The sequence below is a fragment of the Vipera ursinii genome, assembly GCF_947247035.1.
Source record: "Vipera ursinii genome assembly, chromosome: 1".
NCBI classification, from domain to species: domain Eukaryota; kingdom Metazoa; phylum Chordata; class Lepidosauria; order Squamata; family Viperidae; genus Vipera; species Vipera ursinii.
In genome coordinates this window covers 114,923,755-114,938,930 of record NC_139512.1, presented here as the reverse complement: position 1 = coordinate 114,938,930, position 15,176 = coordinate 114,923,755, and the positions used below count along the sequence as shown (strand labels likewise).

The 15,176-nt window shown below is 42.9% G+C and overlaps 2 protein-coding genes across 2 annotated transcripts in view; both read right to left on the bottom strand.

Annotated features, from left to right (window-relative positions):
- Window positions 1-3,748: 3,748 nt before the first annotated feature.
- LOC310636450 (membrane-spanning 4-domains subfamily A member 15-like) overlaps window positions 3,749-15,176 on the bottom strand; it is a 32,635-nt gene continuing 21,207 nt past the window's right edge. The window contains exon 8 of the mRNA XM_083356303.1: window positions 3,749-5,005. The gene's annotated coding sequence lies outside the window, so the exon portion shown is untranslated. The remainder of the gene's footprint in view (window positions 5,006-15,176) is intronic.
- On the bottom strand, window positions 4,904-14,558 carry LOC310636479 (membrane-spanning 4-domains subfamily A member 8-like). The gene is made up of 7 exons (XM_083356364.1): window positions 14,199-14,558; window positions 12,280-12,527; window positions 11,456-11,584; window positions 11,214-11,270; window positions 9,415-9,534; window positions 6,710-6,823; window positions 4,904-5,134 (listed from the first exon to the last, which is right to left on the bottom strand). Exons 2-7 carry the CDS (start codon window positions 12,514-12,516, stop codon window positions 5,027-5,029), a joined length of 765 nt encoding a protein of 254 aa, XP_083212490.1. The 5' UTR covers window positions 12,517-12,527; window positions 14,199-14,558; the 3' UTR covers window positions 4,904-5,026.

Genomic DNA, 15,176 nt, shown 5'->3' with positions numbered 1-15,176 from the left:
CAAGTCAGTCAAGGGGTACTACAGCCCATAGATGGGGGTGAATGGGAAACCCCAATTGTCATGCCACTTAAGGCCAATGGGGAGGTCAGGATTTGCACTCATTACAAGTGCACCATAAATAGGGCACTTAAGCAGCACACATACCCGGTGCCAGTCGTTAGTCACATCTTGGCATCACTGCAAGGGGGTACCATGTTTGCTAAGTTAGATTTGGCACAGGCCTATCAGCAGTTACCTGTGGACGAGGCCGCTGCAGCTGCACAAACAATTGTGGCACACAGGGGGGCTTTTAAAGTCAAACGCCTTCAATCCAGGGTTAGCATAGCCCCAGGAATTTTCCAAGGAGTTATGGAGCGTATGCTCAGGGGCATTCTGGGGGTTTGCCCCTAGTTTGACGATGTGCTGATTGCTGGTGAGTCCACTGAGGTACTTGCAAGGAGGCTCAAAGCCGTCCTTCAATGGTTCCGCAAAGCAGGACTTAAATTAAAAAGAAACAAATGTAACATTGGGGTCCCTTCCATGGAGTTCCTGGGATTCCGTATTGATGTTGAAGGCATCCACCCTGCCGAGTCCAAGCTGAAGGCCATTCAGCTGGCACCAAGCCCCAGGTCCAAAGGAGAGCTTCAGGCATTCCTGGGTCTCCTTAATTTTTACCATGCGTTCCTTCCTAACAAGGCCACAGTGGCAGAGCCGTTACACCGGCTCTTAGACAAAAACACCCCTTGGAAATGGACCAAGGTTCATAAAAACAGTTTTAGGGCAGTAAAATCACTATTGTCCTCCAATTCAGTGCTTACGCACTTTAATGAAACATTGCCTGTGTGTATTGCGTGTGACGCATCTCCTTATGGGGTAGGGGCAGTGCTAAGCCACTTGTCAAGTAACGGGATTCAAGTCCCCATTGCCTATTATTCAAGAACATTGTCCTCAGCTGAATGCAATTACGCTCAGATTGACAAAGAGGCCTTGGCCATTGTGGCCGGGGTGAAGAAATTCCATGATTACTTGTATGGCAGGGAATTCACGGTCTTCACTGACCACAAGCCACTGTTGGGGTTATTTATTGCAGATAGGCAGACGCCTCAAATATTGTTCCCTAGAATGTTAAGATGGTCCATTTTTATGTCAGCCTACAGCTACAGGCTGGTTCACAAACCCAGCAAAGACATGGGCCACGCAGATGGTCTTAGCAGGTTGCCATTGCCACAGGTAGAGCCAGATCCACCTCCAGAAGCTCGCATTTTGTCAATTCAGGATTTGCCTGAATTTCCCCTCCATGCTGGGGATTTGGGTGCAGAAACTGCTGCAGACAAGGTTTTAAGCAGAGTCTTGTCATGGATTCACTCTGGGTGGCTTGAAAATAGCCCTGGACTAGAGTTCCAGAGCTACTTCACACGTAGACATGAACTTTCAGCTCACAAAGGCTGCATTTTATGGGGGAGCAGGGTTATTGTCCCCAGTTCATTAAGGCACCGTGTACTTCAGTCTCTGCATGATGGCCATCCAGGCATAGTCCGGATGAAGGCATTGGCACGGAGGTACCTATGGTGGCCAGTGTTAGTTAAGGCTATCGAGGCCCAAGTACACGGGTGTTACATGTGTCAACAGTCCAGACCAGAAATGCCACATGCTCCCATCCACAGGTGGGAGGAAACTCATACACCATGGTCAAGGATTCACATTGACTTCGCTGGGCCCTTTCAGGGACAGCTGTTTTTGATAGTGGTTGACAGCCACTCTAAATGGTTGGAAGTAATTCCTATTTCAACTATGACTACTGCTAGGACCATCCAGGTGCTTAGAAAGCTTTTTGCCATACACGGGCTACCGGACATCGTAGTCTCAGACAACGGGGCCCAGTTCACAGCAGCAGAGTTTCAGGCCTTCTTGAGGACTAACCTCACAAGGCATGCAACATCAGCTCCCTTCCAACATCAGTGGAAGTGTTTTGCAGAATGGCCACTAAGCGAGCACCTCATGGCAGGTCCACAAATAGAGCCAGAAACCAGCAGCCAAGCAGGGCAGTTCCCACGCTCTGAGGACTCAACCAATCAGTACAACGGGGAGGTGGTCGTAGATGGACAAAGTCCGGGAGTGCAACATAGGTCTCCAAATGGGGAAAGTCAACCCGAACAAGGCAGCAACTGCACTGACTCTGCTTCTTCTTTGGACTTTGGTTTGGGCCAACCTGGAATAGCCAGCCAAAGAGACTTGAGTCAATCCGACTCTTGTGAACTTGTGAGCCCTGGTCTACCCAGCCTGGCAGGCAAGCTGGTAGACTGGGGGTTGCCTGGGTCCCCCAGACAGTCTGCAAGGTCGCGCAGACCACCACATTTACAAGACTTTATTTTTAAATAATTTTAATAATGTGTATACACTCTAGGGGGGAGGGGTGTAATGTATTGGGATTTTACTTGAACTGTTTCACATGTCTGTTGAATGCTGCTTAATGTTGCTCAATTGGTGTGTCTGTGTAACGGTCATTGACTTGCCAGACTTGCTGTCTCCAAGATCATTGGATGATTTGGGGCGGGAATGGGTTCCTTTAAACCTAGTGGCCACTGCCTAGTGGCCAACCATATAAGTAGCTGCGCAGAAGCCTCTGATTCAGTTCTGTTCCTACTTGCCTCATTAAAGCAATGTTCCTGTTTACAACCTCTATCTCACTAACTGCCTCCAAAGAACTCACTACACAACATCCTGCTTGTGAAGAACTTTGATCTTCTTTCTTAAATTGGAGAAAGTCTCCTGAATGGTGTCTGGCCCAGGATACACACACAAAAAGGGATTGTGGGGTGAAGGAACAATGTTCCTCGTTAGTTTCAGTTGGCTTCTTGTTACAAGATACAGGATTACAGACCAGACAGGATCCAGTTCCATTGTGCTGGGAAGAGTTTTAACAATACAGTTTATATTTACTTTATAACTAAAGCCCTCAGGATAGCTAAAACCCATAGTGCATTAAGTCACGGTTCATTTCAACAACGGTTTGTTGAATAAATCTTAAGTATAAACCAAGCCATAATCTAAAAAACATGGTTTACAAGTACCATTATATTTTAGTGCAATGTAGGCTTATGGTCATCAAGTTCACAGGACCTGTCAAAAAAAAAAGCAATTGATATTTTAGAGGTAGTCCTGGCTCTTTATGACTTGTGGATTTCAACTCCCAGAATTCCTAAGTCAGCATGGCTGGTCCAGGAATTCTGGGTATTGAAGTCCACAAGTCATAAAAGAACCAAGGTTCCCTACCCCTGTACAACCACAATTGGGACCAGAATTTCTGTTGCTAAGCAAGATAGTTGTTAAGTGAGTCATGTCCTATTTTACATCTTTTTTTTTTGCCATAGTTATTGAATGAATCCCTGCAGTTAAGTGAATCACACGGCTGTTAAGCCAATCTGGCTTCCCTCATTGACTCTGCTTATCAGAAGCTGGCTGGGAAGGTTGCAAATGGTGATCACACGACTCGGGAATAGCGCGATTGTCATAAATACATGCCAGGTTCCAAGCACACAAATTTTGATCACACTGATCATGAGGATGCAACAAAAGCTGTAAGTGGGAGGACCAGTCATAAGTCACTTTTTTCAGTGCCATTAAAACCTTGAATGTTTTTTTTAATGAATGCTTCTAAGTTGAGGACTCTACCACCACTTACAGCACAATTTCCAGCATGTTAGTTCTCAGATACACCCACTGAAACTCACCACAAATTCATAAGAATACAATGGAGTGGAGTGGAGTGGAATAGGAATTGAATTCTTTATTGGTCAAGTATGATTGGATACACAAGGAATCTGTCTCCAGTGTATAACTCTCAGTGTACTTAAAAACAATAAGTGATAAATCACAATTATAATCATAAAATACATTCATCATAAATCATAAGATACAATACTCAGTGATAATCATAGGATTCTAAATAAGCAATCAACATAAATCATACTAGGATACTAAATAAAACGATACAAATTCTAAGATACAACAAAGTTGTATTCATAAGAAGATAAGGAAATAGGTAATACAGTAGGAAGATGAGAAAGATAATAGTAATACAGTCTACTAGTAGTTTGACATTGTTGTGGGAATTAGTTCTTTAGCAGAGTGGTGGCATGGGGGAAAAACCAGGCCTTGTGTCTAGTTGCTTTGGCCTGCAATACGCTATAAGGTCAACTTGAGGGAAGAAATTGAAAGAGTTTACGTCCAGGATGTGAGGGGCCTATGGATAATTTCACAGCCTTCTTTCTGGCTCCTGCATAGTACAGGTCCTCAATGAAAGGCAGGCTGGTAGCAATTGTTTTTTCTGCAGGTCTATCAGTTGAAGTTTGTCTGTCTTGTTTGATTGATTGCAGTGTCAAACCAGACAGTTACAGAGGTGCAAATGACAGCGTCAATGTTCCTTGGACAGTCTCAGCTTTCTGAGTTGGCACAGGAAGCACATTCTTTGTTGTGCTTTCTTGATGACATTTTTGATGTTAGGTGTCCATTTTAAGTCCTCAGTTATTATAGAACCTAGAAACTTGAAGGTCTCTACTGTTGATACTGTGTTGTCTAGTATTGCAAGAGATGAGAGGAGGGCTTCTCCTAAAATCTACTATCATTTCTAGTGTTTTGAGCAGTGCTTTTTTTGTAAAAGAAAAAGGTGCCGGAACTCACACGTCATACAACCCACCTTGTCTACCCTACAAGGTTCCATCCAAAAAAGGTGCCGGAACTCCGTTCTGAGCGTTCTATGAGAAAAAAAGCCCTGGTTTTGAGTATGTACAGTTCAAGACTGTTCTGACCACATACAAGGCTAGTTGTTCAACTTCCCGTCTATACACAGATTCGTCGAAGAAAATTCTTGCTTCTAGGGAAGTGTTATAATTATTAGAAAAATAGAACTTTTAAAACTTGCCACCATTTAATTTGGTGTTTAAAGGTTGTAATTGAAATATAAATAAGGAAGCTGGAGGACAAAACAAAGTAACGCATTGCTTCTCCTGAAACCTCTGTTGCAACACTTCTATATTTCCTTCCTGTTTTACATGGTGATCATGTTCTCGTAAGTCGGTGGTGGAGGAGGAGGATTTGGTTCAACTGTGACTGCTCCATCTCCGATGACTTGGTAAGGCAGAAAATGCGTAGTTGGCTGTAACAGAAAAAAATAGTCAATATTCAGGGAGGCATCTCTTACTCCGGGTAGGAGAAATAGATTCTCCAGTTGTGTTGTTAGCTGTAATACTGGCAGTCTCAACAACAGGCTGAAATCCTTGATAGCTCAAAGTCCTGATAGAGAATTCTTTAAAACTATAAATTAACATGCAAATGATTTAGGGCCTGGGCATTTAAGTAACTTTTCCTGATCAAACCTGCCAGCTTTATCCACACATTCAGAGAATATCTGCTCAGGATCTCCCACCTACCCAGAGGTGCGACAGGAAGACACTCGCCCCCACCCCAGTGCGTGTTTTCTGTATGTAACCCTGACCCTTCTGAAATAAGGATGGTGCTAACTGGGATGGTCCTCTGGACATTGGTAAGAGAAGTGAACCGGCTTCTCCTTGGGGACCTTTGAGGGACTGATTTTATTTTGTGCATTAGTGTGTTTTTTGCTGTTATATATTGCTTATATTTTATGTTTCTGAATTCATACGGTTACTCTCTTGTTGTAAACCTCCTAGGGTCCAACTTAATTGAGGAGCATATAAATAAATAAATAATATTCTCGTGATTTATTCAAAAAAGACATCAGATTATTAACTTATTTTAACATTTACAGGCCGGAAGAAGCAGCATTTCCCTCTAGGGAAAATTATTTTTTGGTGTCTGAAATGGCTTCAGTTGTTCTGAACGGATACAGGTGCTGATAAAGGAGAATATTTGTAGCTCAGGGTTGAAATGAGGAGACCTTGATGGTCTCTAAGCTTGGTTGCTTTTTTGCAGATGTTTCACTACCCAAATAATAAACCTGCACTGATGATGTTTCCTTGTTTGAGTAATGAAACATTTGTTAGAAAGCAACCTAGCTGGAGAGCACCAAGGCCTCCAAGACAGGTATCTCTGCATGCTGATTTAGCTGCTTACACTGTTTTTAGAGTGCTTCTGTTTATTCAGGTCCAACCATATTCGCCCCTTTCAGTCTTTGTTCTTTCCCAATTTCTTCCTTTCAAATTAATCTGAAGCATTTCTGAAAGGTTGAGAGTATGTTTGTTACTGGTACAAAAGGAAGCTAATTGTCATTTCTGCTGAACAAGGGACAGGTGTGGCTTTCTGCCCCACCACAGAACTTGCCAATGCAGAATGGAGGCCCTTGGTTGGTAATTCAGTTGTTTTCAAATGGTTTTTTTTCAAAAACCTTTGCAGCTCTGTTAAAATCCCTTTATTACCACATCAATATCTGGAGATCTTAGGTAGCACATGATAGTCATGTATTCAGCTGTTGGGTCTGAGATTTAAAAATAATGTTATTTAAAAAAATATACCATATGAAAAAGACCTATTTTTCCCCCAAAAAATGGTAGCATTGTGAGAAGACGTGGTCAAGTGACAGATGCTTTAAATAAATGCAGTCACACTACTAAAGTAAATATATGCATTTAGAACGGAGCCCTCTTAAATGAGGACATGAACTTCTGCATCATAAATTAAAAAGAGAAATGTGTTGCATTCATGACATTCCCTCTCTGGCAAAACAGAATCTATTATCAAACGGTCATATATTTACCTGTTCATTACCACAGCAAGTTGCCTGGCACCCAAAATGTGCAAGTGAAACAGCGATGCAAAATTCCAGCAGGCTGAACAAGAGCAGCACAATGGAGAGGCCATAACCGACACCCTGCAGAGTATGGAGACATGTGGAAAGATGGTTGTAATTTGCTGAGAAATTAATGTAGTGTATGTATTTTATTTTATTTTATGTGCTACACCATTAAAAGGGACTGCCAACTGCTTCCTGGGGAAACACTAGGAGGAAAAATTGTACTGGGAAAAACAGAGACAGCATACAGGTAATCCTTGACCTACAATCAGAATTGGGACCAGAATATTCCATCGTTAGCAAGGCACTTGTTAAGTGAGTCATGCGTAATTTTACCTTTCTTGCCACCGTTGTTAAGGAAATCGCTGCAGTTAAGGGAATCCTACGGTTGCTAAGTGACTCCAGCTTCCCCACCCCCATCGTCTTTGCTGATCAGAAGCTGGCTGGGAAAGTCTGCAGAGGGGATGCTGCAACTGTCCTAAATACACTGCTAGTAGCCAAGCCCCCGAGTTTTAATCATGTGACTGTGAAGATGCTACAATGGCCATACATGCAAGGAGTGGCCATAGCTTTGAGTGCCACTGACTCTTTGAATGGTCACTAAATGAATAGTTATTCATTCAGTTAAAGACTGCCTGTACAGCCTGTGTGATAGGAGAAAACCACACGAGGGAACGTAGCACCTCTTATGTTTTGTAGCATTCTGAAGGGAAATTCCAGATAATCCTGAGAATCAAAGGGGGAATCAATCACATTTCAGAGCCACACATCAAGTTAAATCATTGCACAGTAGCACCTATTTCACCTGAGCCTTGTTTCTCCTTTCTGCACCACAAAAAGCTGCTCATGGAGGATGAAGCAGAGAAGAAGAATCCAACGCTCAGGCTAAATCATTAGTTTTACTGATGCAGAATTTCTCAGCTCTCCCAACTAAACCGGCTGAAGGACATTGTTCAAGGTGGTAGTAGGGTTAGCAGGTCAGATTGAAGCCTTTGTAGGAATGTGGAATTTGGAGGGCCCGGGTCAGACCACGGTAAGGACATCCCATCATAATGTCAAAGGTTCCCTTCCAGCTGTAAAGCCCATAGTACGATGTACATTACTTTAGCATTCTTATCCAATAGTTCAAAGGGTTTTTAATCAATAGTACTTCTTACTTCTAGGCTCTTTGGCAATCTGCCGCCCAGGTGCCCAGTGATCACTCTAGCTTTGCATGTCAGTAAAAGATGCTTTGTTTTATCTTCAGTCCCTCTGCTTCCTTATTTAAAGCTACATGTTCCCAAGAACAAGATATTCAGGTTATGATGACTCAAACACGGGTGAACATTTTGGGTGCATGTTCTCCTGAATTACACCAAGAGTCACAAGGGACTGAACTGAAAGCAGTTAACACAGAGGCTGGCTAGTCCAAAGAGGAAAAGCAAAAGGCCTCCCCACTGTCCTAACATCAGTGCTTTTTTGTAAAAGAAAAAGGTGCCAGAACTCACACGTCATATAACCTGCCTTGCCTACCCTACAAGGTTCCATCCAAAAAAGGTGCAGGAACTCTGTTCTGAGCGTTCTATGAGAAAAAAAGCCCTGACTAACATATCCAGTCTTGGTCACCTGACTTTATCTCCAAGATAATGGATGAAGGGAAATAGATTGTATACACCTTGAGGCTGTTGTTGGATGAGGTCAGAATAAGAGGAGAGGAAAAAACTAGTTTTATACCAGTACAGCTAATGAGGACTTAAGGCTTGGAATCTTACTCATCGGCTAAGGATAAGGTAAAGGTAACCTCATGGGAAAATTGGGGAAATTGGCATTAAGAGTATGGTTAAAGGCAGCAATGTGATTTAGATTCAGTCAAAGATATATGGTGTCCCTTTATCAATAAGGATGCAGCTATATCTATTTTCTTTAGCCAAGTTCTTTCCAATCATCTGTCAAGTTGAAAAGGGGAAAAACTCTGGATGTGATACTATTATGATTTAACACTCATAAGAAAGCACTTTACAAAATAGTAAAAAAATCAAGCCGTTGGTTCCAGGTATTGGTATGGTTCTAAAGTGTCCACACTTTAGAATTTACCTAAATTTCAGTTTTCTAAAACTGGTGTGGCAAATGCAAAGAAGGGGATGTGGAGGTGGTAGGAAAACGTGGTATAAATTTCAACATGTATGGCTGTATTCTGTTCTATATAGAGTTTTCAAACAATCTATTTAAGAAATAAAATTTATTGATGGAAGAGAATATTTGTAGCTTGGATGAAATGGGGGATCCTTAGTACTCTCTGAGCTTGGTTGTTTTCTTGCAGATGTTTTATTACCCAAACTGATGCACTGATGATATTACCTAGTATGAGTAGTGAAATGTCTGCAAGAAAACAATCAACAACCATATCTATCCCTCTTCCCACCAAAAAACAAAAGCTGGAGAAGAAGGATGAAGTCTACAAAGTCCTATGCACTTTGTACTTGGATAACCAGAAGATTGCTTGCTCTTATTTAACAAATATATAAATATATTTTAAAAATTCACATGAAATAGCACTCATGTCTTTGAGACTTAGACCTATTCAAAGAAACGTTTCAAACAAAACTCTAAGGGTATCCCAGCAGCATATATACTCTCCTTCAGGAATCTGCACATGTAGTCAAAATTTATGACCATATTAGTTTACTTACAATTATACTTGTAGTGTAATATAGAGAAGCACTGCTGATGATCAGGTCGCTCATATACAGCATGATACCAACTAATGCCATTATAGCACTTGTGATGTTCAATCCTACACTAGATTTCACCTGAAACGTCAATGCACCAGAAGGAGAGAAATTACAATTACGGTGACAGCTTAAGTCTCATTAAATACAAAGCATAAAATAATTAGCCACAACTATGGTAAAAACAGTGACAGAGAAATTCTGTGAGGCTGCTTAATGACCACATAACCATTCAGTGGTGAAACCAGATAACATCCACTAAAACCATAGGTATCAAACAGCAGCGACAACAGGATTTTCCACAGTGGAAAGGCAAACGTCACAATTCATTTGAAGGTTTTTCTAACACTGTCAATTCTTTCTTTCTGTTTCTGGAGGTCAGCCTCCATTGAAGGCCAGGTGGCTAACAGTGACAGGAAAACTGGTAAGGTTTATTCACCCAATAACATTCTGGTAAAGAAAGAAATCCCACACTGTTTATTCTAGGACACAATGCACTCTAAGCATTAAATGTTAAGGTCAAATGCTCTTCTAGCTATACAACATTACAGAGAGGCAACTAGTGAGACGGGGATGGAGAAACCCTTGGAGTCACTTGTGAGAATTCTGAACATTCAAAAACTGCTCTGTTTTTAGTTCTCCCATGTCAGGAATGTAGTATTTTTCTATCAAGATGGATATTTTACTTCTCTTGAATCCAGACTATGTTCCTTTACAAGACAAAAACTTTTCTGTGTTTCCATGAACACTTTAAACCAAGGAGAAACAGGAGAGAAAAAAGCAAGCTCTTTGCAGGAGGGCTACCATCAGCTGTCTCCTCTCTTTGATTCCCAGGATGAGACCCACACTTATTCCATACTTTTACTCCTAATACACTGCTTCTTTCTTTCTAATGTTGCTTCCATGTAGGAATACTGCTGAAACAGGAACCTCTGTCAAGATGGTGGAGGTAAAGGAGTAGGAGCTTTTTTGGCAATCTGGTTCAAGATAGAGAATGCGAGAAGATACTTTACTCAGGACTTTACTCAGGACTAGCAGTAGCCACTAAGGAAGCTCTCGTAGAACAAGCACCCACATCATGGTCATTGACTCTCTCAGACTTCTCTCATTTTCGTCATGGTACTGACAGGAGTTGCAGTACTGCAAGTTGCACATCAGGAAGGGAACTTGGTGGAGCAGTGGGCTAATGCCTCCTTAAGTAACACCAGCTGCCTGCAATTAGCGCAGGTTCGCATCCCACCAGGCTCAAGGTTGACTCAGCCTTCCATCCTTCCGAGGTAGGTAAAATGAGGACCCAGATTGTTGGGGGCAATAAGCTGACTTTGTAATAATGCCGCTTGGGGGGGTTGTATGAAAGCCCTAATAAGCAGGCATATACATAGAATGAAAGCTACTGCTAAGCTTGTAAGTCGCCCTGAGTCTTCGGAGAAGGGCGGGATATAAATGGAATTAAAATAAAAAATAATAAATAAATAAAAAACTTGGGAAGAAGCCCATTGCAAAATGGGGACCAGGGGAGGCTCCAATTCTGGATGGTTGATCAGTCTCTACTGTTGATACACAGCTTTTAATGGAAGCAAAGCTTGGAAGCAAAAATTGATCAAAGAAGAAGGGGGGGCTTTTTAGTTTGCTTTTCTTTCCCAAATGTTGATTTAAGACTGAGCAGTATCTGAAGGCAATAGACAATATAAAGAGTGCTAAGTGATTATCAAGAAACAGCATAAAAGAAGTTCAAATGCTATATACAGTAGCTTTCTCACCAAACCACGATTTGGACGGTTTGCAGCTGCTACACAAAGTGATCCAGAAGTAATGAACTATGGAAAAAGAAACAGAAGAAGATTGATTTTAGTCCACTGGAAATATCCACAGAAAAAAATATCATATAAATCTGGCACCCATGAAAAGCCAAGGAGGCTCCAATGCAAACAGGACTTCTCTAGGTATCTGTTAGCCATTAACACCTTGGTACATGACGGAATAGAAATTTGCACATACTTACAAATATCCCTCCCCAAAAGGGGTAACCTCCAATTCCAGACAAGTTAAGGTAGTACCGTTGAAAAGGAATGAGACAAAGCGAAACAGCCCCAAAACCAATGTGGATCAACCCAATCATGATTTGGATGGCCTACGGTAGGAAAACACACAACAAAAGATAAATTTGTTCTCTGAATCAGAGAAAGACAAACATTCTAATTTATTAGCAGCCCAGGAAAGGCATCACTTTCTATGCCTCTTGAGAGGTGTTTGAAAGGGGTTGGGGCTCCTAAGCTTCCAGGGCAGGTGTTGACCCAAGGCCTGGTTTCCTATGCTGAAAAATCGAAATGGGGAGAATGGACAGTTTGAGACACCACTGTCACTATGTACCTGACATTTACTCCAGATTTATGATCTAGCTTGACCTATATGGGAATGCTCTTGTCAGGAAGAAGGTCTGTATGAATATCAAGATGGGCCTTTGAAAGAGGAATGCCACTTCTCTCATTACAGACTCCTCTGCAAGAGGAAGTTAAGCATGGTCATAAGACAAAGCAACGTCAACCGGCTTGGGTTGTAGCCAATCTAGGACCAAATTCTTATGGAGAAATGTCCAACAGTTGCATTTCACAGAGAGAAGGGAGAAAAAGGAACTTCATATCCAAATTCAGAATTTTTTGTAGAAACAGAAAAGAAACTACCAGGAAGAACAGAGGTTTCTGGAGTATATTCCAGAACCAAGGAAAACCCAAGGCACTACAGAACTTCAACATGGGGCTCTCAGGACTCTACATAGCTCTAAAACCTTAATAGCCTTCAAACAGGCACATGGCAAAGCATGCGTACCCCAAGCACTTTGGGCTCAGCACTGAGGAATCTCTCCACAGGACCCTTTTGGAGGACTTGATGAGGAGCATTGGTAGAAATTCCAAGTTGCTGAGCTCCATACTGCGGATATGGAATTGCTCCGGATGCCTGAAGAGCAACAGTGGGAAATCCAGGGGCAGTTTGGATTACGTTCTCTCCATTAGAGGGGATGACAACTACGGTTCCACTGGCCATGCTTGCTGGAAATGTTGCCATAGCTAAGATACCTGCAAACAAACAAGTGAGGAAAGTTAACGTCTTAGCACAGGGGTCCCCAACGCCTGGTCCATGGTCCGGCACCAGGCCACGGCATGCCAGAAACCGGTCTGTGCAAACAAGCAAAGCCCCATCTGTGGGATGCAGGCAGTACATGAAACCACATTCCCTACGGTCCACAGAAAAGCCTCTCTCCATGGAACCGGTCTCTGGTGCTCAAAAGGTTGGGGACCTCTGTCTTAGCATCAAAGAGGCAAAGCCTAATCCTTGTCATTAATCTCAATTTATGAGATAACATAAACGTAAATTTATGAGATAACATAACGTAAAACTGCAGAAGATTGCCAGATGGCTTCACAGAGCAGGGTACTAAACAGGTACAACTTTCTCAAAGATAAAAATCTTCCCTTTTCCCACCATTCAGCCAGAACCAAAGAAGCTTCTTTGTTGAGAACTGAAATGTTTTCAAGGAAAAAAAAACAAAAATAACTCCAGCTGCCTTTGGAAAAACACCTGTGGGACAACCATGACCTGGAGGATTGAGAATCTCCATAAATATCAGGGAGAAAAAGTTAATCTGAACATGCTTATATTCCATTTTGCAATGCAAAAAAGTCTCTTTCTAATCTTAGCGCCACCTCAGATCCATCCAGCTAAACGGCATTTCTCATTTGGGAAAGTTTTTATTGTACTTGCCCTCTTCTCCTGTTACTGGCAAAATGGATTAAAGGGATCAAGCATGGACGATCATGCTGGTTGCCATCTTCCAGCAAGTTCATACTCATTTGCATAGAACAAGTTACTGTAAAGCAGCGGTTTACAACCTTTGTGGCTTGTTGGCCCAGCTAGTAGGAGAGTAGGTGAGAAGGGAACTGGGCTGGGTAGGCACGCACGCATACAGCCCCTACACAAAGACCACGGGGCTGGGTAGTAAGCCACGGCTCAGGGGTTGGGGACCCCTGCTCTAAAGGACACAAGAGCAGGGATCTGTATCCCATCTTTGCTTCACCGATATGGTGAGGTTTCTTTTCAGAACACGAGCATCAGCCTGGGTTTCCTAACAAAACTCCAGAGGACCCCAGAAAGCAGTGAAGCAATAAAGTCCCAGCAGCAATTGACATCTAATAACCCAGGGGTCTTCAAACTTGGCCCTTTTATGACTTGTGGACTTCAACTCCCAGAATTCCTCAGCCAGCTTTGCTGGCTGAGGAATTCTGGGAGTTGAAGTCCACAAGTCATAAAAGGGCCAAGTTTGAAGACCCCTGTAATAACCCCTCCGGATTTTTAAAACCCTGACCAAATGGCCCGAATTAATCCCACCAGTTAGGATTTATACAGACCTTAAGAGGAAGCTACTTTCTTTTGGGAAGTCAGAATTAACGGAACTCGACCCACCCACAAACTTTTGAACGGTGAACTTCAAATATTGAATCTTTGTAAATTTACAGGGCGCCTCTGTGCGTATTGGGCACTTCCATCAGGGCAAGAAGATCGACTGTAAACTTTTTCCTGTCCGCTAATTCTCCTCTTAAATGCTCCCATCTAGAAAACCTGCCGTGACGGTGAGGCTGAGAAGACCCCGGGTGGACGGCTGAAGGGGAGAAGCGGCAGGCACAGGATGGTCCACACATTAATTCCATATTATTTTTTTTAAAAAAAAATAGTAATCAGAATCTACTCACGACAGCCGCTCAAGACGAGATATACGGATACACTAAGGAACACGAAAATAACTAAGGGAAGTAAGTGGAGGGCGGGGTTCCGCCGCCTACTACGTAAAAGGATTTACTCATAGCTTAATCGAGGAGTCCTGGAAAAACTTTTTTCCCCGTTTAACCGTTGCAACAAATAACTGTGTGGCCAGGAACCTTCTGCTTATTCAGAGACGAGAGGAAAATTATCCAAGTTTACAAGGTCCTGCTATTCCCAGGCTAAAACGAATTATTGAAATCAAACGCATCCCTCGATCTTACTTCCTCCCAAAGGAGGCAAGTCCCACGCTTGAAGGAACTCATTTTTAACCCCTTTCTACAACCTTTGCAGGAATCGCCAGAAGGAAAAACAAAGAGGACGCGCACTGCGATCACAGCCTCCCCGTCCGTTCCCTCGGAGTTCTTTAAGTCAGCGTTTCCCAACCTTAGGAACTTGAAGATGCGTGGACTTCAACTCCCAGAATTCCCCAGCCAGCTGGCTGGGGAATTCTGGGAGTTGAAGTCCACGCATCTTCAAGTTCCTAAGGTTGGGAAACGCTGCTTTAAGTATCCCTCTTCCGGCAGGAGAGGATGTCCCGCCCCCCCACCCCTTTTCCTCCACCGGCGCTCTCTGTAGCTTTCGGCTTGCTCCTTTTGGCCATTAAATAGGGAAAGCCGCAACGGCGAGAAGGGGAGGAGGCTGGTGGGAGTCCCGCCCAGCCTCTGACTGCGCTCCTTGCGGAACGCTCCCTGTAAACCTCCGAGGCCGCTGAAACTCCTGGACCACCATATCGTTTGGCCACTAAGCACATGCCAAAGGCAAATGTGCATCAGCAGAATTAGCAAATGGGTTAATCTACTGTATTATGTTTCCTGTTGTGTAGCGGGCTTTTTGTCGCAGGAATGACGAGGCAAGCGAGTTCAGGAAAACTCATGGTTTATTGCTTGCAGAATCTGAACTGGGAATTG

Excerpts from the sequence above, each read along its gene's own strand:
- LOC310636479 (XM_083356364.1), bottom strand. The coding sequence starts at position 12,516 with ATGGCAACATTTCCAGCAAGCATGGCCAGTGGAACCGTAGTTGTCATC. Across the intron at positions 9,535-11,213 it reads ACCGTCCAAATCGTGGTTTG|GTGAAATCTAGTGTAGGATT; the intron begins GTGAGAAAGCTA and ends TTGACGTTTCAG. Across the intron at positions 5,135-6,709 it reads CTTGCTGTGGTAATGAACAG|CCAACTACGCATTTTCTGCC; the intron begins GTAAATATATGA and ends TTTCTGTTACAG.